Genomic DNA, 26,555 nt, shown 5'->3' on the forward strand with positions numbered 1-26,555 from the left:
CAGAAAACAGTAGCAGAAACCAACTTTCTCCTGTCACAAGAGCAAATTAGGCTGGGAGCTGTTTTAAGGCAGCTGTAGATGTCTGGAGAGACCCTTCACCTCACTTAATAATAAGCTTTTTATCATCATAGCTACATTATCAGCTTGGACCATGCAGCCTTACTTGGAAGTCTCCATCTGTGAAGCAAAATAGCTATTTTTGACTTTCACGAATAAGAAGCACCACTATAATCTTAATATTCAAGAAGCCTTAGAGGAGCAGGGATGTTTCCCTTACAGGCAAGAAATTGCTTTGTCTGTGATTGTCCCCTGTTGTTACAGAGAGGCCACATGGAGGTAATCCCTTCCAAATGACTAAGTTGATCTACTTCAGTGTAAGAAGATATATCGCTGCTTGATACTGCTTCTGCAGTAGAAGTTAGGTAAGCAACCTGGAAAGCCGCTAAAACATGAAAAGACAAATGACATACAAACTACACACCAGAACAAGAGCAGATGACAAAGATTAATTCACGTGGCTATTCCATGAAGGCTCAATGAACACCAGCTGCATTCACATCAATCTTTAATAATAAACATTTCCTTTCACTTGTAACCGCACTGTAATCACTCTGCTAGGCAAGCGATGCCCATTTCACAGGCTTTGAGCACCAGAAGGAGCAAAGCCCATCTGCCTTGTTTGCTGCTTAGTTAATTGCCTGAACAAAACCATTACCCAGAACATCACCACCTCCAGTACAAAATATTCTTCTTTATTTCCCCTTCCTAGGCCTAGTAGAAAATAAAAATAGGAAAACCATCATGTTCATCACTCCACCCATGTTCCTTCCATGAGAGAAGTTTTAGGAACATCTTCAAACTATTGCAGTCTTGTTAAAGAGCAAATGTAATTTTCAGAAATGGATTTCTTTTTGTTTAATATACAGGTTGACCATGAAGACAAACACTTTTTGCCCAGCCAGATATATCAGAGGACACCAGACACACATACAGAAAAACCTTCTATATTTCATAGTCACCTGAGATAACAGAGAGATGTCTCTACATCACTCTGAATTGCAACAAAACCCACAGAAAACAGCAAGTGCTTGAGTAGAAAGGATCTGAATAACTGGCAAATGAGCTTCCTTTTCAGGCATAACTTATGACTTTGATATAGCTTTTTGAGAGATGCAAAAACCAGGACTCTGTCGGGTGGTTATATTTACAGTATTTTTTTCAGTTTCTGAACAAGGACAATCAGGAAGGGAAGTCTGCCATTCCAAAATCACAGTGATATTGAGGCCGAGAACCTGCATTATTCTTTTCTCAATGTACAGAAAAAAAGGCTCATCTTCCAGGAATAATTTTTGCTCAAGCAAAAATCTCACTCAAAGCAAAAAGCTCACATCTCAACACAAAGCTTTGCCAACTAAACCATCACCTGTTACACTACAGCGAACCTTGAAAACTCAACACAGGACAATCAATCTGCAACGACACCTTTCAAAAAGCAGCTCGTCTGTTTGTATGACAAAATAAGTTTCCCAAAGCGCTTCATGCTAAATGTTTTCTCGTATTTGAGGACCAGAGCCACAGTGAATATCGATCCTACCTTCAAAGGAGAAATGTGCGACTGTAAGACATATCCATGGACATTCTCTATTTGAGACAAGTTCTTCTCTGACACATGAACAAGCTCTGGGCCTCTCACTTCATGGGTTAATCGAGGCAAAGTATGATCATGTGGAGCATCTTCATCTTGATAACGATATTTCTAGAGAAAAAAGATAGCAAGGAAGAACAAATAAGCTTTGAGGAGGCAATGCACATATATTAATGTAAATATGGAATAACAGATAAAGTATCAGACATTAGACACTATAACCCTCGGATCTCCTAATCTGTTCTGGAGACAAAACCTCTTTTTTTTTTAACTTTTCATCAAAGAGAGAAAGTGTCGTATATCACGCTGATACACAAAACTTTCACCATCAGATAGACATCTGAGACGACATACCAGCAAGGGTTGATAATGACAAAAAAAAGACATGTTGACTGGCTGAGCTGTAGTGTCAGCTCACATTTCACATCCCCACATTAATAACTGCACTTCTATAGCCTTTCTGTGCAAAATATTTGGGTCATTTTCCATTTAGCACCATGTACTCTGATGCTGGATAGCACACATGCACTTCCACAGAACCACAATCAGGCAGAAAATTACTCTGCAGTAAAGTTGTCTCCTTACCCTGAACACTAATTAGGGTGTGAGGTGTTATAACTCCCCGCTCCACGGAGAGGCAACATAAGAAACAGGACGTAAGCAGCTTGGCCAAGATCCAAAACGAAGCTTGTAACAACAAGAAATATAACCCTAAAAAATTAAATTTAATGACCAGACCTGTCCTTTAGCTAGAATTTTTTTTAAAAAGGCACCATCCACTTGGCTGACGGGCCCAGCTGTGTCTTGTGGTGGGGCCATTGGAGCCAGATGGAGCTGGCTGGAACCAGCTGGAACGGGCTGTGTTCGGCACGGGGCAGCTCTGACCTCTCTTCGCAGAAGCACCTGCAGCCCCGCACTGCCAAAGCCTTGCCGTTTATACGTGTCACACATACACACCGCGGTTTTGAGGGAGAATCACAGAATTACAGAATCGTATAGGTTGGAAAAGACCTTTAAGATCATCGAGTCCAACCGTAAACCTCACACTACCAAGACCACCACTACACCATGTCCCTAAGCACCTCATCCAAACATCTTTTAAATACTTCCAGGGATGGCGACTCAACCACTTCCCTGGGCAGCCCCTTCCAATGCTTGAAGACTACTGAACAGGTCCCGTGGGGGATACGAATTCACATGGCGTAAGGCAGTGGCGGGGGTTCTTTGGAGGTGACAGCAGGGAGCAGGAGGAGGAGAGCAGGGTGCAATCAGAAGGGGAGTTCGTAGGTCTTTGGCAGTAAGAGAGGGGCAGATAGTGTCATTGTAAATGCCTTTTTCAGATGACAGGTATATGCTAAAATATTGGAATGAGCAACATCAAAGACTAAAGAAAAGACAAAATCAAAGACTAAGACTTGTTTGGATGTCCATGTAAGAAAAATAAGAAGTCTTAAGTTCAGGTACACTCACAAGGACATTGCAAAGCAGACCTCTCTTCTGCTCCTGCATTTCACTTCGACTGCTGAGCTCTGGGTGTTACTTCATTTACTCATCCCTCCAAAGGAAATCATCCCAGTTTATTCCCGCCTTCACTCTCATGTATGGGAATGTTTCAGCAGTTGCCAATTATTTTCAGAATACACACGTGACATAATTTATTCTCTTCTTCTTTTCTGGGATATGCCTGCAACCCTTCACATATTCACTTTTCAGATAACATAATTAATGAATATATAAAATGACTGGCACCAGACAAGTATTATTTGGGCAAGAAGCCATCAGTCTAATAGATGGTACTCCAACCAATGTCACATTAAGGCTTGGCACAAGGATAATTTAAGCCCCAAGAAATCAATTATTTTTTGAATCCAGTGAGTACTCTTTCAAAAAAGACGACTACTCAGAGACACCCTCTTTAAAGTGAGTCATTTGCTAAAACATGATTAGGAGAAATAACTGCAGAATACGAGAGTCATCTAATCTCCCCAGGAAATGGCAAAATGAAAATGTCCAGCGACGGCTTTCAAAAGAGACAAGACAGCAGTGGCAGAAGCCATGAGAAGCTTTGTCATAGAAACATAGAATCATATAATCATTTAGGTCAGAAAGGACCTTTAAGATCATCAAGTCCAACTGTAAACCTCACACTGCCAAGTCCACCACTAAACCATGTCCCTAAGCACCTCATCCAAACGTCTTTTAAATACCTCCAGGGATGGCGACTCCACCACTTCCCTGGGCAGCCTGTTCTAATGCTTGACAACCTTTTCAGTGAATAAATTTTTGCTAATATCCAATCTAAACCTCCCCTGGCGCAACTTGAGGCCATTTCCTCTTGTCCTATCACTTGTTACTTGGGAGAAGACACCAACACCCATCTCACTACACCCTCCTTTCAGGTAGTTGTAGAGAGCAAGAAGGTCTCCCCTCAGCTTCCTTTTCTCCAGGCTAAACAACCCCAGTTCCCTCAGCTGCTCCTCATCAGACTTCTGCTCTACACCCTTCACCAGCTTCGTTGCCCTTCTCTGGACACGCTCCAGGCCCTCAATGTCTCTCTTGTAGTGAGGAGCCCAAAACTGAACACAGGATTCGAGGTGCGGCCTCACCAGTGCTGAGTACAGGGGGACAATCACTTCCCTAATCCTGCTGCCCACGCTATTTTTCATACAAATATTATACTATATATATATACATACTATTCTGTCCAGATCATTAGTGCAGCTTTACAGCCCAAGAAGCAGTGTAAGGTGGCATTAAAGAGAGAACATCTCTTTGATCATCAGTAAGTCCTTTCCCCATGACTGCACCGCAGTGTAGCTGTTGCACAAATCAGAGCCAAGACCCAGAGGAAATTGGTTCACCCGGAGCACAGTGCTGCCCAAAACAGAACACTTGCGTGGATGTCCATGGGTAGACTTTCCCATGAAAACCTATGCTTTATAATTAAAATTGATAATTTTATCCAATAGCTGCACATTCCCATGACAAATTCAAGAATATCCATGTTCATGTGCCATAAATTGGGAAGTTTACAGAACAGGTTTCCACTTTTCCGTTTGCCGTTATCTCCCTTGGACCCCACGCCCAGCCTTCTCATTCTTCACAAAGTATGAGCCTATAGCATTTCTGGGTCAATCCTGTTATGTGTTTGCCTCATGTTCTTAGCACCAAACTCATTGATTTTCATACATCTTTCCTCCCACAGCATCTCTTCACTGAAATGTTTTCAGCTGTGAACCAAAACAGCTTGACACAGCAAAAAGTCAGTGGTAAGGCTGAAAATACCAAACCAGAATTAAGACTGTCCTGCAGAAATGCCTCATTCGTCTGCATTGCTCTGTCGTGATGGGGTCCTGCAAATGTCCTTGAAATTACCCCATTCCCTAGAAACCAGAGCTTTCTCTAAGGGTTAATTCAAATTTCTGGAGGGAAAAGCATGATTGCACGGAAATGCTACCCTGTACAAAAGAACAGGTGGATGTCTTATGATAATTAAATTACAAATCAGTGCCTGCTGCTGACAGGGTATTGTACCCTGCCAACTAGCATCAGATATTTAAAATCCTCTGTAATTACCTATAATGGAGGAGTGGAGTGCGCTGCTGTGAATTTTTAATACGAACGTGCCTTTTTATAAGAGATCATTCTCTCTACAATGTGAGATTATTACAGCATCACTGCTCCTCAGATCGTACTGTCTAAAGAAGCATTTCTAAGGCTGTGTTTGCCAAAAAGTTGTCAGCCAAACAGGACTGAAGATATGAATCCAGCAGAAGGCAATGGTCAAAAGTCTGAAATTTCAACAAAGCCAGCTCTCAAGAAAAAAAAAAAAGATTAAAAAAAAAAAGGTAAGTTACAATAGAAGTTACATTAGCCAGACTACTGCACTGGCATGGAAATACAGATATTCTTACAACCTACCTTTGACAGATTGTCAATGAATTAAGATTGTTGGGAATTGTTGGGCCAAAGAGAACTGGTTTTTACAAAAGTCTTCAGTATTTTTTTGCAGTTACCATCAGTTTGCTTTGCCATAAATGCAAACAGAACATTTCATTTTAGATCAACTCAAATTGACCCGTGTCCTAAGCTGCTGAATGCGGTCCTACTGGAGCTGGCATTCAAAAGCACATTCCCTGTTCTTCTCTACACGGCTCTTTGGCTGGACCACACTCCAATACATCACACATTACTTCTCCTTGCAATAAGAGGGCCACAAAAGGAGGGAGCAAAGTGTGTTACAGGAGTCACGAGGCTCTACAACATCCTGTGAAATAAGAGCAGCCAGTGAATCCTGGTCTAAAGAGGATCTTCACCTACAGAAAGACACCTTGCCATGTGCAAGAGACATAGAGGCAAAAAAAGTGATGTTGCTTTTCACTCAGCTGAAGCTTTATAGTAGATACAGCTCATAGATATTAATGGTGTAAAAAAGGTACCACAACATACTATGAGGTGGTAATGCATTCATGAGTGGATCCTGCTCCCAATCTCTCTTCAAAGCCAGTCTGTTAAAAATACTCTGGCTAGTGTAATATGTTTTGTCAAAGGAAACAATAGCAATACTACTCATTTTAGCTCTTACACATCAGGATTTCAAATCTCAAATACTATTTCTGTTTTATGGTCCTCCTCAGGAGGGGCCAGACTTCTGCACCTTACAAGCTGTGGGTCTTCATATAACCCATATGACTTAGAGACCACAGGGAAAGAAAATCCTGCAGAAAATTTCCCACATGAGATGATGATCTTTTGCAGATCCAGTTGTCCCATTGAAATCTGGGGACAGATAAGGTATGCAACTGGGTCCCAACGCTACCTGTTTCTTACCCCTTGCTCACTTGCCTTTTCCCTCAACCCAGGATTTGAGCTGCTTTGCAACTCCCACACAGATTAAGCCCACTGCTAGTCATCTGCTGCAACCTTGACACGGGAGCTACCTTTGAACAGGTTGAGTGTCACCCCCCTTCCGCATGATATTAGGTCCAGAATTCAATACACTAGATTTGTTCACAGTATTAGCAACAGGCAAAACCTAAAACCATAATGGACTTGGTCCATTTAGACAAAAGTTTAATCTGCAAAGTCCCATTAAAAAATGTTAGTGTCACCTTGTCTTACTTTTTTGCTCAGTTTTTTCAGTGGTCTTCAATGTGTTGAATTTTACTGGCACTGCTCTCCAAAGGCAGCAAATTTCAATGTCATACAGATGAGTATCTTGAGAAGACAAACTTTACAATTTGCACACACAAGTCCTTGGGCATTCATCCAATCATGAGTAGAAATAATGTTACTCATCCAACTGATTGCAAATGAGCAACACAGCTTGAATTCTGAATATTTGCAATCAATCTATAGAGTAAAAAGAGAAAAAAATACTCTCCTCATTATATAAAATGGAAGAAATCACAATCTGCTTGCCAAGACTGTGGAAGTAGATTAAGAAGCTTAAATCATTGAATAATTACACTTATTGTGAATGACTTGCTCTTTTGCTTATCAAGTAGATTTCTAACAAGCTTGTCACTATATCACAGCAATACCTTTCATCCAAGAAGCTTTACAAGTGGTAGTCAAGTCTGATAACATCCTGTTGAAAAAAAGTATCTGCATCATCTAAAGGTGGGTAAAATTAGGCACAGAAATACAACAACTTGCTCAAGGTCACAAAGACAGTCAATTAATTAAGCAGTGGTAGAACTTAGGAGATTTTTCCAGTCTTCCTTCTAAGCTCAAGACCTAATGCAACTACACTGACTTTAACAGTAATAATTATTATTTATAAGTAAGGTTGTAGGTTAGCTGCTGCTATTGTAATTTATTTTTAATTTTGGGGTGTTTTTTTCCCCCACAAATGTTCCAGGAGACAGCAGGCTTCCTCAGGTCAGGAATTAGGTTTTTCTCTGCATCAATGTAATAGCTAGCAGTGCTTTGTGTAATTTATATTGTCCTATCTCTGAGAAACACATAACAATTTTTAGAAGACCAGAGGTTTCCTGTAAGAACCAAATTGTTTCACAGAAGGAACACCGTCATCACTGAATACTGAGAATTTGCATAACTTTTCCATTCAGTACAACAAGAAGTTCCCATTTTTTTCAGGAGGGGGAATAAAAAGCAAATATATTTCTTCTCTCAGTTTACTGAAATCAGCAGGGTTTTCACCATAGTAGGGAACATATGATCAGTTTTTTTTAAAAAATGCAAGTACAATACAGTGGAGCAAATATGTTTTACAGTATTCTCCTCATCTGTTTTCTGAAACCCTAAATAATTTTATTTCTCGTGCTGACGAAGTGATATGGACATTAGCCAAAGTACCTCTTGCTTGTATTAGCTGGACGTAGTTGCACCTTTCGCTCACAAGATGGCACAATAACCATCGAGTTAAAGCGTATTCTCACTTTGCACTATGAAGTGTTGCAGGAAAAAAGAAGTTGCTATGCAATGTCATAAAAATTCAAACGATTTTTACTTTGAACTGACCTGGTGCAACATTATTTTAAAAAGAAGGCAATCTTTTATAGTAAGTACATATAAACAGGTTATGATCGTACAGGAAGCTGGCAGCTGGAGAAAAGTTTAACAGTTCATAGAAGCATCAAAAGTTACAAGCAAGTAGCAACCTATTGGTTTTTGCAGGCTTTAGCATGAACAAAAACACTATGTATTGACAAGATTGAGACTAGCCCAGAATGCTGCATTCCTGAAGGAATTCTAAATCCTAATTAAAACCGCCTGCATGCAAATCTGTACCATGAGGTATTCAGCTCCATATGCTGCATCGCGTTTTGGACCTGTTAACAGCTTCAGTTTAGCCCTCTGGAGGTTGCTACTTGCTATCCAATAATTTAAAATAGATTTTTAACTTGAAGTACCGGTGTAAAAAAAGACACTCTAAGAGGGCGGCTTTGGTAGTACTAAATGGTGAATGTGGCTGCAGACTATAAAAACCAGTAACTTAAACAAAAAAAAAAATCCAGCTAATATTGATTGTTTATCTAAGTGGAGCAAAGGAAAGATGTGGGTGAAACCATACAATCTATCAACATCAGGCTGTAGCCACCTCTCCATCTCTTTGTCCTGCAATAACTTCACTTGCGTACTCCTTTTTATAGTTTTCAACTCTTCCCCTCAAAATATTTTTTTTCTGATATATCCTTATTCCCACAGCCACTATAGAAGTCTTCACGCCTCATTAGCTCCCTCCTTCGTGCCTCCTTTCCCCCTGCAGCTCCCTGCGCCTTCCTAGAAGCACTGTGTCCCCACTCCCATTCCCTGATCCCTCCAACTCTGCTGCTGCAGCCCCCCAGTGTGGAAGCACTGAGCCTCACAAATTCTCCTTTACCACCCCTTGCCTGATGTGAGGAACAGGTTCTGGCATGGGGCGGCCGTGCTGAGGTTACTACTGAGCATTTGGAGAGACAGAGCTGGCAAATGCCGCCAGTCGCCGTGTCTGTTTCCCTGCCAATAAGCCTGCGGTGGGAACGCAGCATGGCAAAACAAACACCCTGGTTTTATATCAGAAGATTACGAAGTAATCATGTAACTTAAGAAATAAATAATATATTATTATTGCCTGAAACAAATGATACAGAGAAACAAACAAAAGTCACAGAACAAATGACTTGCCCCTCATATGTTTTCTGCACCAAAAATACAGATTTTAATTTAGTCCAGCTTTGCTCAGCACATGACACAGCAAGCCATTTGTGTTTTGCAGCTGAAACCCTCTCCTCAGTCTTCACACTTGGGTGCCCTACTTAGTTGAATTTATACAAAAAATAGGACTCCTCTTCCTAGTGCACACTGCTAGTGACTTCTTCACCGTTATCTAACTACAAAAAATAAAAAATGTAAGTGATTTTGTATTGCTTAGTTTTGCATGTATCTATGTACTGATATAAAGCTTTAACTGTGTATTTTCATCATATTTGCTGATGCCCTTCCGAGCGTCAGTCAATAGGATAGCACTTACTGAGTTACTCCAGAGGATAACCAAGATTGTCCCCTAACTCTGTCTCTTAGCCCTCATGGGTCTTGAATAGATGTAGTTGCGGTGGGCTTTTTGGCTCCAGTGTCATAGTTCTAGTTTGGGACACTGCCTGGCTGTGTTAGCACCTGCTGGTGGTCACTGTGGAGAGCCCGCAGACTGAAGGGAGGCAGTGAGACTGTGCTAGTTCCAGTGTTAATTATGCTTCCCCGAAAGGTCCCACTGCAGGGGGTCTCTAGGGAGGGATGGCCTCTGGACATAGTCTCTAGTGCTGTAGCCTTTCCCACGATGCCTGTGAGTTCATCTTATGTAGGTATCGTGTACGATACAAGCCCAAGTATCTCGTGCAGCCTCTGGGTATAGTTTTCCCTGATGGCAGTGCTAGGCACAAGTCGTTCTCCATCTCTGCATCTGTCTCCCCTGTGCAGCCCTGGTCCTCCATCCTGCTCCTTTACTAGTAGTGACCAGTCACTGATCAAGATTAGTTTTTTTTACAGGTTTGTCTGAACCTAAATTATGCACTTGTGGAACTCCCAGCCTCACAAATAAGTGCATCAGCTCTAGGGGAGGAGGCCACACAGGAGTAGGAATGAAAAGTCAAGGAGGGGCAGAGTACTTCCTTGAGACAGCATTACTGATAAGAAAAAGATGCATGAAAATATTACCCTGAGTCCTTTCCTCTCTTGGATACATACATAATCCAATATGGGGAGCTTTACATGTCAATGCTAAAATAAGCCAAGGGATCTATAATGTGTAATGGCAAATCCAAGGACGGCTGACTTGAGATTTCGCTAGGAAAGCGAAGGAATAGAAAAATTGTCAAAACAGGACTGGAGCAAATGGGGATAAAGACCAAAGCTCAGAGAACTCCAGCATCTGTGCTGCTCCGGTGCTGAAAAATACTTGTGAAATCCCTAGGGAAAGCATTTGTCTTAACTCCCTCCAGGGCTAGTTTGCATAGCAATAGCTGCTCCCAGCAATTAGTCAAGTGGCAGAGGCCTGTGGCTCTGAAGGTGGTGGCATTGCCCCATGCTAGGTTGTGTAGACTTTCCATCTGGGGCTGTGGAGAGTCATTTTAAAATCTGACCCTTTCGCTGCTCACACATTCCTATTTCCCAGACTTCTTGAATATAAGTGCTCCCATTGATACCCTTGCTCTTTCTGCAGTCCCAGGTCTAAATGAAATCTAGGAGGAAAACTAGACTCTGCTTTTCTTAAATTAAGACTCATTTCATAGGTTAAAAGAAAAATAAATCCGCAGAGTAAAGTACGCAACAGTCAAGGAAGTATGATTTCCTCATGAACCCTATCGCATTCACTGTGCAGACAGGACAGTCCTTTGGGAATTAATTGTGTATTGAAGGACACAGGAATTGTGTGTCTGTGGGATTCCAGTATCGTTTCTTACAGAAACTGGAAAATTCTGGACAAAGGCTATATGAAGCAAAAGGATGCTCTCAGGCTAATACAGGCGAATGCTATTGTAGGTAACTCTCTGCTTCTGCCACAGAAATCTCATGCAACGCTAGGCATTTCACAAAACCAAACTTTCCACAGGTGTAGAACTGAGATATTGCTCACTTCGAAAGGTTTTGGTAGACACAGATGGCCAGTTTTTGCAGAAGTGCTGAGCATCAGCAGCTTCAGCTGAAATCAGGGGGAGCTGGGCTTTGTACAGAAAAAATGCAATGGAATCCCGTGCACTCCAAGAAGGCAATCAAAGGTGGAATTGGTATCAGCTGACACTGGCCACCTAAAACTTAAACTTCTGGTATAAGCAGGTCAACCAGGTTCCCTTGCTAATAACTGGAACACCACATTATTATATGTATATTTGTCAAAGAACTGCTCACTGAAAGCACTTTTTCTCCTTTTTTTTTCTAGTTTGGACTGAAGACAGCTTAGGATTTAAGCATTTTGAATGAGAATAATTTCATTCTTGATATTGCAGACTGGAGACAGCAACTAGTGGACTCATTTGGTCTTAATTGTTTTGTTAAATGAGTAAAAATTCTAATCACACAGGGATATTGTGAAAATAAATTCATTAATGTTTATGAGATATTTGGATACTGTGATCAGGCTCGGTATAAAAGGAAAATCAATGAAAAAAATAGTAATTCTGTAAATGGACCACAGTTTGAACTGCATGCATTAAATAACGCATGGAGACATATGTTGAATGTAAAATGCCATATGAAGTACCACTCCATATGACTGAAAGAAGCAGAGGGCCTGTGAAAACAAAAATAACTGTGTAATTAAAAATGTATTTGAGTTATATTATAATACTACCTTACAATATATGGCCACAGAGGGCCTGCAATAAAATTGCTTAGACCATCTTAATTCTTCCATTTCCTAAATCTGAGTGCTTAACTTTATAACCCTGCATCCCTTAACTGTTCTTTGAACGCAATGTATACACACATAAAAAAACCTCATAAACTTTAATAGTATTTCTGCTTCTTCTACTGTGAAGAAGGTATAGCGATAAGTACTGAATTTTTCAGTGTTTGTGGAAAACTGGGTCTTCCTAAATAAAAATACAAATGTTCTATGTGCATAAACTTGAAAGATAATCTCGCCGTTGTCACTCTGATGAACCCAGACCGTTAGCTCTGAAGATAACGTCCTTTTTGTACCAAACCAATTTTTGTTGGTGCTGGAAAAGTTATTACAAGTCTCAAATATCTACTATTTTTATCAGTCCCCTCTTTTAAAAGCTATGAATTTTTACTAACAGAAAGATTGATTTAGCATGTTTTAAGGTGGTGTTCAACAGGCCAGCAAAACATATTTGTGTCAGGTGAATTTGCACCTTCTTGACACCTGTGAGCATCGAGATCAACATTTCTAAAACAGGGCACTTACTGAAAAAGCAGCTTTGGTCCTTTGGGTCTTAATCCTTCTACAGCCTTTCAGTACGGCATAATTGCAGCAAAATAATCTGCGCTTTCAGATACTGTAATAAAGCCCTGGTTACAGTGCAAGCGGGCAAAGTAGCTGTCATTATAAACAGAATACAGAGAAACATGAAGCTATGGTATGAACAAGGCAATATTTGCTTTACTGAGGCTACCACCAAAATCAGTATTGCCACCTTTCCACCTCTCCACAATCAGCCTAGTTCCTGATCTAAGGAGTTTACGGTTCCAGGGGAAAGCTCCTTCAGGTCACTGATCTGATGGCAAGACATCAAGGTAAAACTACTCCCAGGTCAGGAGCTGGGCAGGAAGAGAGTATCCCATTAAACTGCACTACCTGCAGGTACACTGAGTTTAATGTAATGGCAAAACCTCTTGGGCTTACATCCTTTGAGCCCACAGAGGGAATGAATCCACCGCTCCTTGCGCCATACCTTACCTAAAATGAAGAGGGAACAGCTTATCATGATCTCTATTTATTCGATTCAAAAATAAACTAACAAAGGTATTACACCTGCATTTTCTGAAGGGCCAAGCAAGCCTGTCAGCACAGCCTTTCTTCGTTTTTCAAGTCCCATGGGGCTTAGCCAAAACCAAGGCAATGAGTGGGTCATGGTGAATAAAACTGCAGGTAGATAGCAAAATTGCAGGAAATGAAGGGATATATGGACAGATTTCTACTATCTGTAGAACTGCTTTTAGACCTAAAATTTGCCTTCGTCTCGTTTGGACAGGCAAGCATTTTTCACATTTGAAGTTAAATGTAAAAATCATCCAGTAATTACTCTGCTGGATGGAGACAATGATTCTCTGTTGGGGTTATTGTTCTTTTGGGATGTCCTTCCATAGTCATGGTGGAAGAATAAGCATATTTTTTATTTTTAAGTTATATGAGCAGTCACATTTTAAATAAGTCAACTGGGCTCTCAGTCTCTGCAAATATAAGCTGGAGTCCATGCCTAACTGATCAGGCACTTGTTTTGTGTCATATTATAGTGTATATCTGTCAGGGTTAGTAATGTCTGAAAAGTTCTTTAGAGCTGAAAAATGCTATAAAAATTCAAATTTATATTATATGGCCTAGAAGACTCTCTGGACACTAGGCAATGATGTAGATGGAAATTTACTACCAGTCCACTGGATTTTCTTGAAAATCAAGATTCTACATATCTTAACCTGGATACCTCAAACTTTATTGCTTTTGAAAGTTATTGATTGACTCTTCTGTTGGATACAATTGTGTCTCACCATTGTGTCTGCCTATCTTTGTGCTGAATTCTACAGTATTTTGCTCCTTTCTTATTGATGAGGTTTTTGGGTAGTTTCTATAGTTTCAGAAAGCAGGGGAAGACAAAGGGGAAGGTTGAATGTTTTAGAAGTTAGTAAAGTTGTCTCCGATGCAATAAAAAATTTCTTTCTTGCAGACTGACCTTACCAATGTCCAAAGCCATCCTTCTTTGCAACAACGCTAGCTTAATTAAAAGGTTAAATCCCTACCACATTCACTAAGAATCCCTATTTGAAAAAGTCTAGATATTGTAACAATTTTCTTTCAATTTCTTTATGTTTTCAGCTGAAGGAAGTAAATGCCTTGTATAAAATATCATGAAGAAAATAAAACCTAATTCCTTTGGTTTTAACAACTAGCTTTCAGGAAGGCTGCATAAAGGACTGTCAGCTGAATAACAATGTCATGGTACATTTTCTGTTGTTCTTAATTATTAGAAAATGAGGACAAAGCAAAATCCATCCTGGTTAAAATTAGATTGAGCCCAGATCATGAGGCAATCATGAGGCACTGTTAACTTTGAAATGAAAGACATTATAAAATGATACCCAAAACAAAACTCACAGACAATCCCAAGCAAATAGCTTGGTCTAGACACAGCAGTTTTATTATTAGGCAGAGAGGGTTTTTTAAGTCCTGACCCAACAAATGGATTGATTGATTGCATAAATAAATATTTTCCAGAGCTTTATACGTGCAGTGGGCCAAATCCTCAGATCTGCAACACCCGCCTGGGAATATGGCCTATTTAGAGCTGTTTGATTATTCATTTTCCATCTTTTTTAGTACTTGACTAAGTGCTAGATGGATAACCAAAGACGTGTATCTCTGTATGTTTTCTGATGAAGTAGCAATGTAAACTCCCCAAAATAAAAGTTCTTTTGTAAATACCACATCTTTTTCTCTGCATAAACCACCTTTACAAGAGCAGGCGAGTCACCCTCCATTTTCTGTCAATCCTCTGTTACTCAGCTGATAATACCAACAAGGAAAACCATGTATTGAGTCTGGAGCTGTGATTTTTTGCTGAGGAAAAGAAATGCTCCCTGGGAACCAAACTGAGAGCTACAGCTCATTTTTATCTTGACAATGAGAAAGCGAGCATGACTTCAACTTGTTGTTGACCTTTGTTGCAGTTGGATCACCGATCTAAAAGTCAGTGGCTATATATATAACACTATTCACATCAAACTATCATGTATAGAGTGGGAAAAACACATTTTACTATTTATAAAACTTCTCTGCATGAGCAAAGTTCTGTAAACATTAATCACACTGTGTGAATGACTATCCGCACCAAGGAAAATGCACCTTTTTGAGTGATTCATCTCATTTCTGCTGCTCAGGAAGGGGTGGAATGCCCTTTAATGGTGCCACGTGCTTGACACTAACTGCCCAAAAGCCGAGATATTGGCACTGGTGAACCTCACCCAGAAGCTCCTCTGGCTCTCATACCTTGAGCTAAACAGTGGAAGTGTGCTCCCCCTTGGGAGGTGTGTTTATTTTTTGGCATAGTGACTTGGCATTTTGTCCTAATTGCTACGTGACTAAACCAAAGTGAAAACTGCCTATGTGGGAATTGCCACAACTTGTTGTGAACATACATCTGTATTTTTGAAAGCTGATAATCTCCACGTGGTGTTAAATTAGCCTGGTTCTTCTGCAGCTCCCTTGGGAAAGGCTGCACCATCTAATTTCCCTCGCTACCATGCAAACTATTAGACTCAACGTTGAACATAGCATGAGTCAAATCCCAGTTGCCAGTAATATTTTGGCCCTATATGTTCATGTTCTCATAGATACTTTTCAGCTTTATTAGCTTATTAAAAGTGTGGCCTTATTAACTTTTTTAACCACCAAAATTACGATTAAATGGTGCAGCAGGAAATGTTTTGAAGAGTTTCTTTTACGGGTTATTAACTAGTGTTATGAGATGCGCTCCAGTTGTCTGAAAAAATGTATCTCACTTTTGTACTCACTGTCCTCAATGTTTTTTTAAATATTACTACAATGGTGAAATGACTAGAACCATAGGATCTTAGCACTTTCTCTTCTTGAACTTTCCAACAAATAAAAGTGTCATGGAACCACTGTAAAAATGTTTCCTTAATTGCTTATTTCACTGTATTTACAACAAAATTCAGTACAAATTTATGTCTTAAAAAGCTTGATGAATCAGACCCCCAAAATACATAGCATTAACAGGACAAAGTATTCTCAAAGCTTCTGAAGTACTTTGTTGGAGACGATGTTTTCCAAGTGAAGTGCATTCACCTGTTGTACCAAAAATTTCTGAAGTGTTTTAGTTATTATGCTTATTGGGTGAAAATTTGCAGTTCTTGAGTTCCTCCCACCTCACTAACTTTCGCACATCAGTGCAGCTCATTTGCAAGTGTTCAGCACTCACCTGTAAATAGGTCAGACGTCTGCATTTTCCACCACCCTTGCGTACCTTCTGACAACTCTTTGCATGCTATCAGAGTTGACCTGCCTGTGAAATAGTTTGAACACCTGCACTTCAGATATATATTGCCAAGCTATACTAGCTAGCGTTATATGCATAAGTGGCTAATCAGGTATTCTGGACCCATTCTGTTCCTTTTTCTCTCTTCAGAATGTTTCATATTTCTCAGAAGTACTTTTATGTAAAAGACACTGACTTGGAACAGACTATATGTGGCCCATATTTACAGTTCTATGCAAAAAACGTGGAGCCACTTTTTTGTATACTATAAAACTGAAGTTGCAAAAGGTGCCATTGCCAGGTTTCTACTTTAAATTTATTTTAAAATAAACCAAAGAAAAAAGGGTAGCCATTTCTTGCAAAACATGAATACTTAAAGTGAGTTTATATCTGACATTTCTATCCTGTCATGTACTTGTTTATTTTTACATGTTTGATGTCTTTCTAGGATATATCAGAAATCAGTATTTGTCCTCATTAGTAGGATGTGGATTTTAGATTATTTGTTATCAGTAAGAAAATGTAGTCAGAAAACTCCTAAAAGACCATGAAAAGGAGAAAAAACAAAAGATATCCCAAGTGGAATTAATGCTAATATCTGTATTTTATACCACTACCCACAGGGGTTTCACATGAATTTCTACTATTTCAAAAACTGCTTAAGTTGCTTTCATAGTGAATCAAATAAGGAATTTCCTTGAAAAAACAGGCTAAAGAAAATCAACATATCAGTGAACTGCTTTACTTCAACTGGAGTTCCAGTTTTTACAATAACATTACAAGCATAATGCAAAACAAAACTAAAAGGAAGATTTGAAATACAATATTTTGTTTGTTTGTGAATGTGATTTTAACTATTTTAAGACAGTTAATGAAGATGGGTACATTCCCATGAAATATTTCCAAAAGGAAAAATGTTTTATCAGAACAGTTTCAGCTAACATAGAGTTACATCAAATCACATAAGCAGCCAACATATATACATATTCACACAAATTTCACTTTCCGTTTATTCCCTGCCCCCAAACAAGAGCTCGTTTTATAAATATTTTCACCTAAAATCCCTTTAATGTACTTATTTTAGATTTCTGTATATTAAAATTATAGAAAAAGAAGACTTAGAAGAGAGAATAGTAGTATTCATTAGACCTGAAGGTCAAGAAGGGATAACAATATAACTTATTAGAGCTTTAATATAGCCAAAAAAGAAACGGGCAAACATTTGGGCACACAGTCTCTACTATTAAATTAAATTTGTTTCTATCTTTAGACATTCCTAATCTGTTTGCCAATTAAGTCCCAAAGACAGAATTATAAACAAAACAAAACAATACAAAACAGAAAAGGGATCCAGGGATGATGTTAAAACTTGCATTTCCCTCAAGGATGAGGGAATTCATAGGTATCCTAGAAGTGCAACTGCCTATTGCAGAGTTTCTTCAACCTCTCTCTGATCTCTTATGCAACCCCTTGTATTTCCAAGTTTCAAAAGAATTCTAAAGAGGGGCTAAATTATTTCTAAGTCAGTTAAGCCACCTACAACTCATTAAGTAGAGAAATTCAGCATACACATCTGGTCTTAAGAATCACTCTATTTCTTTAGTCTTATCACTTCCAGTGAAATTCGCTTCACAAAATTTGACAAGTCTAAGGTGAGATGCACAGGCTTAACAGGTAAGGGTTTGCATTCATCCCTTTGTGTGAGATGCTTTGCAAAAGCCATCATAGTGACAATTAATTTAAATAACATGAAATATTCAGTGAACCCAATTCCCTCTCCCTGTATAAATGGCCATTTTAGCTGAGGACTAAACACAAGTAGTGAGCTGAATATTGATGGCAGATCTTTTCCTCCGGATATGCAGAAACCACTGAATGCAGAACTTTCTTCTGCGGAAAATATGTTCTTAATTTCCTGAGATTCATTACAAAATCCCCAGATAGTGCTACGTCCAGCAAATATACCCATTTGTGATCAACATCATTTGAATGAATGATCGCTGCTAATGGAAGGAGGTTTCCTGTGCTCTCAACCCTCTCACATTCACGGGTGAGTTATGCTGTTTTCTGCGCTGCTCCAGCCCTGCGGCAGTGCCTGAGATGCCTCCAAGAGCTGCAAAATTCACTGGGAGGAACCGGACCTAGAAAGGGAAGGGGAATGGAAGACTTCCCCCCAGCAAATAAAGGAGGGAGGGGGGGTTGAACATTTTTGAGTTCTGCATCAGCAGCACAGACTGCCTGAACAGTTAGGGAAGAAAGTCATTAGACAGCAAGCAAAAAAAGGCCAGAAATTTCACACACACATGAATGGCCAAAGAGAGTTCAGAAATGAAAAAACAGGTAACGCTCAAGTCCCTTTTACTCAATACAATCTTTCATAAACAAGTCATGATTTGGTGACTAGATGGAGGAATTTGCAACTCTTGGGAATGCTGATATATATAATTGCAGAAACAAACTCTGAGGAGGCTGGAGAGCTGCAGAAGGAAAGCAAGGGCTTGAAGAACTGAAATATGTCAACATAGTATGTAGACATAGGAACAGAAGGAAATGAAACTAGCAATACTGAAAATGCCTTTGTCAACTGTAAGAAGTGGGGAGATAGATATAAAAAATGGTCATTGATGGAAACAGATGAGGTCAGAGAGGTCCATGATGAGTGTACATAATATTGCCAAAATAGCAAGTGAGAGTCTCTTTTTAAGAAAATGTTATGGGTCTGACTTCTAGAACTGCAATACAAGGTTTACAACAGAACTGTTGTCAGAGAGTACATGCACACAGATATATATGCACGATATGATATAATGTAAGTAAAATTGTCAGTCTCAGCTTGCACTGGAACACCTGTATAGACATCAGTAATAAACAGCATTAAAAAAGACTTCAGAGGGGTGTTAAATTTATCTTACTGAGTTTGAAATGAAAAGTCATTGGGAATGTCAGCTTCAATTTTTCTGTCTTTCTTGGTGCTTTATAATTTCTTAGGCAGAGAGAAGACTATACTGTCATAGCAAAAATAGTTTCACCAAGACATTTAAAGTGTTCTTCATAGGGAAGAAGAATGCTGTTATGGCAAAACTTAAAGCACAGGGTGTCTGGTTTATTCAGAAGATTCCTACTAGCTGAGTGGGGTCATATGACCAAATGTACTAACCTTATTCATATAGAAATATATTTCACTTCACAATGAAAAGCTCCCTTATCCCTGATGATGAGGTTGAGAATTACTAACAGTATAAACTCCAATGATTTTGTAAACAGGGTTCTTTACATGAAATAAGATACTGGAAACATAATTTACCTCTATTTTACTTTATATCTGTGACAGGCCTAAATCCACACCTGCATTTCCCATGGCACATTTCTGTTATTATCAGTGATATTTATTCAAAATTTTCTCTGGGAAACTGATATACAAATGGGTCTGACAGGTTTGTAGATATCAGAAGAAGTGGTAGGATAAGCACCCTTCTTACTGTAAGTAAGTTTTTTGGCAGGAAAACCAGATTCACCAAATTAAATCGTTTTTTTAACAGAAATTATTTCTGTAAACTGGCATCTTACTTCTGTCCGTAATCTTGGCTCATCTGTTCATGTTTTCCAGTATGAGAAGAACAGATATTATTTAGGGGTCAGTCTGGATTAATCAACAGTATTTACACATTTTCTGTCTCACATCCTCATACTTACAAGACCGCTGATGGTTGCAGACCTGGGAACAAGCACGAGGCATGTATGGGCACTTGCTTTCCATAACTAAGTTTCACTTATGATTTTGTTTTCTATATATTAACTTTATTTCTCTCCCAAGCTAAACATATTCCAAAATATGAAAGAGAAGAGAAATACAACCCTTCAATCCAAAAGTAAAGCTTTTGGAGGCAACGAGTCCCAGAACAAGATTCCTATGACACTCCACTGTTCTCTAACATCCTTCAGTTCTCCTCGTTATCTCTGGATAACAAGCTGTTTTCCAGTATCTTCTGAAGGTTTCTGCTCAGCAAATGAAAAGGAAAGGTCCAAAGCTGCAGCCCTTAGAAAGTTCTGCTAAGTGCCTACAGCCATATGCTAGGCAGTACAAGGCTAGCTTTAACACCTCATGTTACTGCAATCGTTATTATCCAAAAAAATCTATGGCAATGCAAGGATTTGAAACCAAGTCTCCAAATCATACACTAATGTTCCATCACAGAAAATTCTCCACTCAGGCTCATCGGAGGAGAGAAATAAGGCCTCTGGTAGTCAAAACCCTAATGCTGTGTGAATATAATTCAGACCCAAGTTGTTGAAAATACGAACGTAGTCACACTTTTGTAAGGAGGTAAAAGAAAGCAATAAAATAAACTGAAGGTACTATGATGAAAAGCTCTTGAAATTTTAGTTTTTTTAATGGTAGGCCTGTGTACACCAGTGGGTACAACAGAATAGTATCTTTGCATGCAAAAGAGAGTCCATCCACTACACAACTGTAGTTCATCCAACAGGGAACTGGCAAGGTGATATTAAAAAAAAAAAAATCCATCACCATCTGCACACAAAGTGAAGCTGACATTTTAAGTTCTGGTCAATGCATTTCCTTTTCTTGAAGGTCTATTTACACTTGAGTTTGACAGGACTCTTACTGAGGCTATAATCACCAGCACTATGCAGCAATTTAGAATGAGAACAAGGACATTATTAGTAAAGGGAACATGGGTGGGTTGCAGTTTACTTAAAATAAAATTGTAAAAAAAGGTTTCTAAGAAACTGTATTTAAAGCTTAAAGAAATAATTCAACTCCACAATGAAATATTTTTTATGGTAATTCCTAATACTTTGCTATAGGCAACAGAAAACATAGCTTCATTATTAAAAATCACCAGGTAAAACAGGACAAAGAAATAAGCAGCACAACTTTTTGCACATCACTTTCCTTATTTCAAAGGAAATCTGTGTGCAGAGGGGCCATAAAAATTCACTTGTAGTCATGGGCTGTAACATTTTAGCACGACAAAGACCTATGGGATTGGTAAAAACAGAGAAATGGGGAGAGTGAGGGAGCATTTTGCACAATCAAATGGGATTGCTAAGACATGCTAACTATGGGGAGGAGGAAGTTCTCCTTGGAGGTGGTGCATGGAGGCAGACACCTCACTGAGCATTACGAGCAGCTACTTTTGTCCTTGGTGTGATGTTCTTGCTCCTACAGGCCACAAGTTTTGCCATCTTGCTGCGCTCCCCTGTAAGCACAAAGTGACTATAAAACATCTACCAGTTGTTTCAAGATCTGAAAACCTAACAAGTATGAATCTGGCACTTGAGCATGCCACTGGGATGTTAGTAGAAATCGTAGATATGTGTAGGTGGGAAGCAGAGGTTTTCCACAAGGCAGCCACAGGGCTAATGATGGAAAATTGTGTTGCTGAACATTCCCAAGATCACTCTTTAAAAACAGTATACAAATAACCAGCTATTTGCTGCCTCCTGTAGGATTGCAATCGTCTTATAATTTCAAAAGCTATTATCAACTCGGTGAAAACAATGTATTTTGACTGTGTATAAATGTGTTATGTGAAAGGAAGGATCGTTTGAACTAGGTTTCACTTATGAGTTTTCAAAAACCCAATTTATTTTCTGGATGTTATTGACTTGAAATCAATTCTCAGCAGGTGAAACCTAATGGTCTTAACTTGTTAAATGTATGTTAAAAGAAAGGAGGAAAAAAGAAGGACAGTGACAGCAAAATTTTCATTAACTTGAACCTGATTCTCATTTACACAAAGGCTGGTATACACCACACTAGCTGTGCATGAGATTTTTAACTGGGGGCAAATGCACCGTTTTCACCCAACTTAGCACCCCTTTACGTGGCAAAGGTGGATTTACAGTCTTAATGCAAATAAGAATGAGGTAAATTATAAAATAAATAAGGATGGAAACTTTGTTGTCTGTGAAGGGTTCCTAACACATTTCCTGAAAAGTAAAAAGCATACTCCAATTTTTGTTTGGTTTCTCACAGACATTTCTGCAAGGTACAGGAAGCATTACACTGCTAACGAGCTTTCTTGTATTTTACTGGATGTAAAAGCCATTCTGGAAAACATCTGCAAATAACTGAATTTTATAATCAGTAGAGTAGCAGCCTCTTCTCACTGTAATTTGAAGAACCTCAACAAAACCTGATATGTTCTTTCCCAAATTGTCAGTAATAATGTGGGTTTTAAGCACTGGAGCACCCGCAATGTTTAGAAATGCAATGCTGAGACAATAGTGGATGACAGTCTTTGGTTGTGATTTTGATGAAATTCCTATGAACTATTGTAGCTCTAATGATTCAGCTTCAGACTAGCAGTTACTGCAGGGTGAACCCAGTTCTGTCAGCTCCTATGAACTTTGGTGTTACTAAAAACATGGCTAAGAGATTCAGGTTATTAGTAATAAAATCTGAATTAATGAATTAAATAGTAAAATAGACAGAGATTCAAATATTTTTAAAACTTCTATGTAGCCTTTTCACTCATCTAGCTAAAAGGACTTCATTTTAGAGGTCAGTTGTATAAGTCTATTTTGTGAGGGAAAATAAGCATATGGTAAACTAGGTGGCCCATGTTCACCTACAAGGCAGAAGCAAGTTAAAAAAAAGGACTGTTTTCTCAAAGTGGCAATCAAAGCTTTACTCACGTGCCTACAGTGCCACTTCATAAATATCAGTCCACTAATAAAAAAAAATGTTATCCCATTTATTATTGTGAGGTCAGCTTCAAAATGTGAATTTAAAATGCTCAGAGGATTAAGTTACTTTTTTCCCCTAAATGTAATTTTTTAAAAGTTATTTAATTTTTTCTTTAGATATAACAAATGCTTCTCAATGCTTAGAGTTAGAAATTCTCTACACATTACTCTGCATTTCAGAATGGAAAGAAAGAAGGAAATTAAAAGCTTTTCACTGAATAAAGTTTGAAAAAAAATATCCAGAAGCATGTTATACAGTATTGAAATATTAGAATACAAACTGTTAAATAGAAAATATATTAATACATTAAAAATGTTAGTAGAACTAAGTAAATCACAATAAGAAACTGAAGTAAAAAATTAATGTGATCGTGTCCCAAGGGAAAAGGTAACTAAAATGGGTATGTTCTTACGAAATGCCCTAGTCTCAATGAAAGTACATTTAAAAAGAAAAGGGAATAGTCAGCCAGATCTAAGACAGACTGTATTTGAATAAAAACCTTTTGCTGTTCACCATTGATACAAGATTTAGAAACTCATACTTACATTTGCATTGTCATTTGCAAGAAAAAGCTACTTGTTCTTGATATGCTAGTTTTCTAAACTCTGGTAAATCTGATTATTTTAACTTAGCCTATGATCATTAGTAAACCTGGGACCTAATTTTTATAATGACGTACAGCTGGATGTACTATTCCTCTTTCAAATCAAAAGAATATCAAGCACTTCTGAAATGACCTAAAATCTATTCAAGTCAGTAGAAGGACTTTCATTTTTTGAGGTTTTCATCCAGACTTCACATCTAGCTTGAAAGACTGGGCCCCTGAATTGTAAGCAAAGAACAAATAGCGCTACTGGACTGGCTGTATTGAAGTGCTAAAATGGGGGGCAGAGGTACATAAAGTACCTTTTTTGCCTTTTCAGTAATGATGCTTGAGAAATGGAGTTGACAGGGGCTTAAAAACATTAGTCTTCAGAAATGTACAAGACATTTCTGAAGATACACCTGGATACACCTGGATACACCTGGATTCAGATAAAGAAAGCTTTGGGAAGATGGTGCAATTATTCGATACTACTCCCTACAGACAAGCGTCTCAACAACTCGGTCCTTATCTTCAAAGCCTTTATTGATCTGGATCTGGTACAATGAGAAAACAGCTTAAACTCCTAAGACAGAGGTGATGGACAAAAAAACAGTGCACTTCTAGCACAATAGATTTGTCCCTCACAAGAGGAAAATCAATTTGTCCCATAGCTTTCTTCAGTGAAGGAGGCTGGTAAGACATTCAACTAATTCCTGTAAAATCTAGGATCTATTTCAAACTAGCCTATGCATAGTTCTTTCCTAATAAAAACACATAATCCAGCAAACCGAAACAAACATTTTAATGTTGTATAAAAAGCCACATGCATGATTTTCTTTAAAGAGAGAAAGGCAAGAACCACATGTTCAGTAGCCCCTAAGATAAAGAAAAACCCATATTTATGTATATATTCAAAAGTTAGGTGAAAAAAGGAATCACCTATGTATTTTTTAATCTTTGGAGTTACTCTCTGAGAATGTTCTAGAGTTTACCTGTAATTAAAAGAGGGTCCTTTTATACTTCATTCTACATAAATTATTCACGTGAGTTAATGTTCTCAGTGTTAGCACGTTAACAGCTCTGTTATTTTTTATAATTGCTGTACATAGGTAATCAGAATGCATTATGTTGCAAAGATAATTATGATAGTGTTTTCTGTTGTCGTGTGATGCTGGGAGCCTCAGCAGTGTGTTTTTGTAACACCCTGCATTTCATGTGGATGGGGTGGAAATTGTCAAGAATTTCCCAAGGCTCTGTATTTTTCTACAAGTACATTAGTTACACAAAAGAGATCCCAGATTAGTGACAATTCTTTCTTTTCTAGTGGCCAAGTCATGTTACAGAAGTCTATTGTATTTAGGCAAATGTTTCCTTAATTTGGGGGCTTAAGCAACAGTGCAAACATATTTTGAAGCCACTATGTTATTACTTTAATAAGGAATTCATATGAAAGTCCCTTTATCAGTGTATATATGTGTGCACAGTTGTCATGAACCAGTAGAAGTACAAGGCAAATTTTGGTTCATGAATTTTAACCTCAGTAACACAAAATTTCATACCCTACGCAGACAGCATTGGACTTGTATGTATGTAGATGATTTGGCATTTTTTACCTTCCTAGAGACAAAGATTTATAACAAATATTTATCTGCATGAGGATGGAAGAAGTTCTACTAGCTTCAAGTTTTTCCTTCATTTAAAAAGTTCAGAAGGCAGAAATCTATCAGAAACGTTGCAATACATGCTGACATCACACTAACAGGTACCGCATCAACCCTAATTTATACAGTGTTTCTTCACTCAGTTTTTCTGCAATGCCAACTTGTTTCTTTAGGTAGTGACTGTTTTCACAGATAAGCAATTAATAGGAAATTAAACATGGTATGTGAGTTTGACACCAGTTAACAACAGCCAGCAACTAAAGGATGAATTTCGCCCCTAATCTATTGTGATATATTGCATTGTTTTAAACTCATATTGAATATTAACTGGAAATTGCTGATGAGGAACACCTCTCAGGTCTTGTATTCTATCCTCTTACCAATGCAAGCTGTTTTTAATACATCCAGTACTTAAATGTATCCAAGATTATTATTTTCCTGACATACACGTGTATTAATATGCATACATTAAGTACTTTCAGTTTACCAGGCAATAACTTAGAATCTAATAAATGGGTAAATAATAAAGTGCACAGTGCTTAAGAACACAATATTATATTAAATATATTTTTTGCTACCACTTTTCTAATTACGTTTCCACCTATAGTGAGCAGGATCTCTTAGAAATACTGTATCTTTGGGGATTGGGTTTGCCTCAGAAGTCTACTGGAAGGTTTCTAGAGCTGAAAATTTCAAATCCCTAGGCAGCAGTTTACAAAATATGTAGGGATCTCAAATCTGTGTGAGTTTTAGGAACTTCCCCTGCAAAACATGACTGCGCTCATATTTTAAGATTAAAAATGACCGTCAATCAGATGGAGACATCCAGCAGAATGCAGCTGGGTCAGGCTAGCACAGGGCATGACAACTGTCACACCTTGCAGTGGGACCTTCTCATGTTTTAGATACATCTTTTAAACCCTATGTACATGTATGTTTTTAACCCTCTGTACAAGGTATGAGCTTCATGTCCTGTGACTATAACTTTCAGAATTTGATCACTTTTCACTGTGAATGTTTACACTAGCACAGTGGAGTCCCCAGAACAGGCAATGACCTCAAAACCTGCTATAACCTATTTTAATAACTCCTACGGATATCTCAACCTCCTGAAGTTATTGTCATGTACTGAAGTAGTCCTTTTTTTTCCAGAATCACAGAATGACAGAATCGTATAGGTTGGAAAAGACCTTTAAGATCATCAAGTCCAACCGTAAACCTCACACTGCCAAGACCACCACTAAACCATGTCCCTAAGCACCTCATCCAAACA

General features: G+C 38.6%; 1 protein-coding gene across 3 annotated transcripts in view; it reads right to left on the bottom strand.

Moving 5' to 3' along the window:
* The window catches only part of DLG2 (discs large MAGUK scaffold protein 2), a 1,049,275-nt gene that overhangs the window by 572,597 nt on the left and 450,123 nt on the right, over nucleotides 1–26,555 (bottom strand). For all 3 annotated transcript variants that reach the window (XM_072850809.1, XM_072850805.1, XM_072850803.1), the window contains one exon: nucleotides 1,595–1,756. In XM_072850809.1, the coding sequence (XP_072706910.1) occupies nucleotides 1,595–1,756 (162 nt within the window). The remainder of the gene's footprint in view (nucleotides 1–1,594; nucleotides 1,757–26,555) is intronic.

The sequence above is a fragment of the Ciconia boyciana genome, chromosome 1 (assembly GCF_034638445.1).
Source record: "Ciconia boyciana chromosome 1, ASM3463844v1, whole genome shotgun sequence".
NCBI classification, from domain to species: domain Eukaryota; kingdom Metazoa; phylum Chordata; class Aves; order Ciconiiformes; family Ciconiidae; genus Ciconia; species Ciconia boyciana.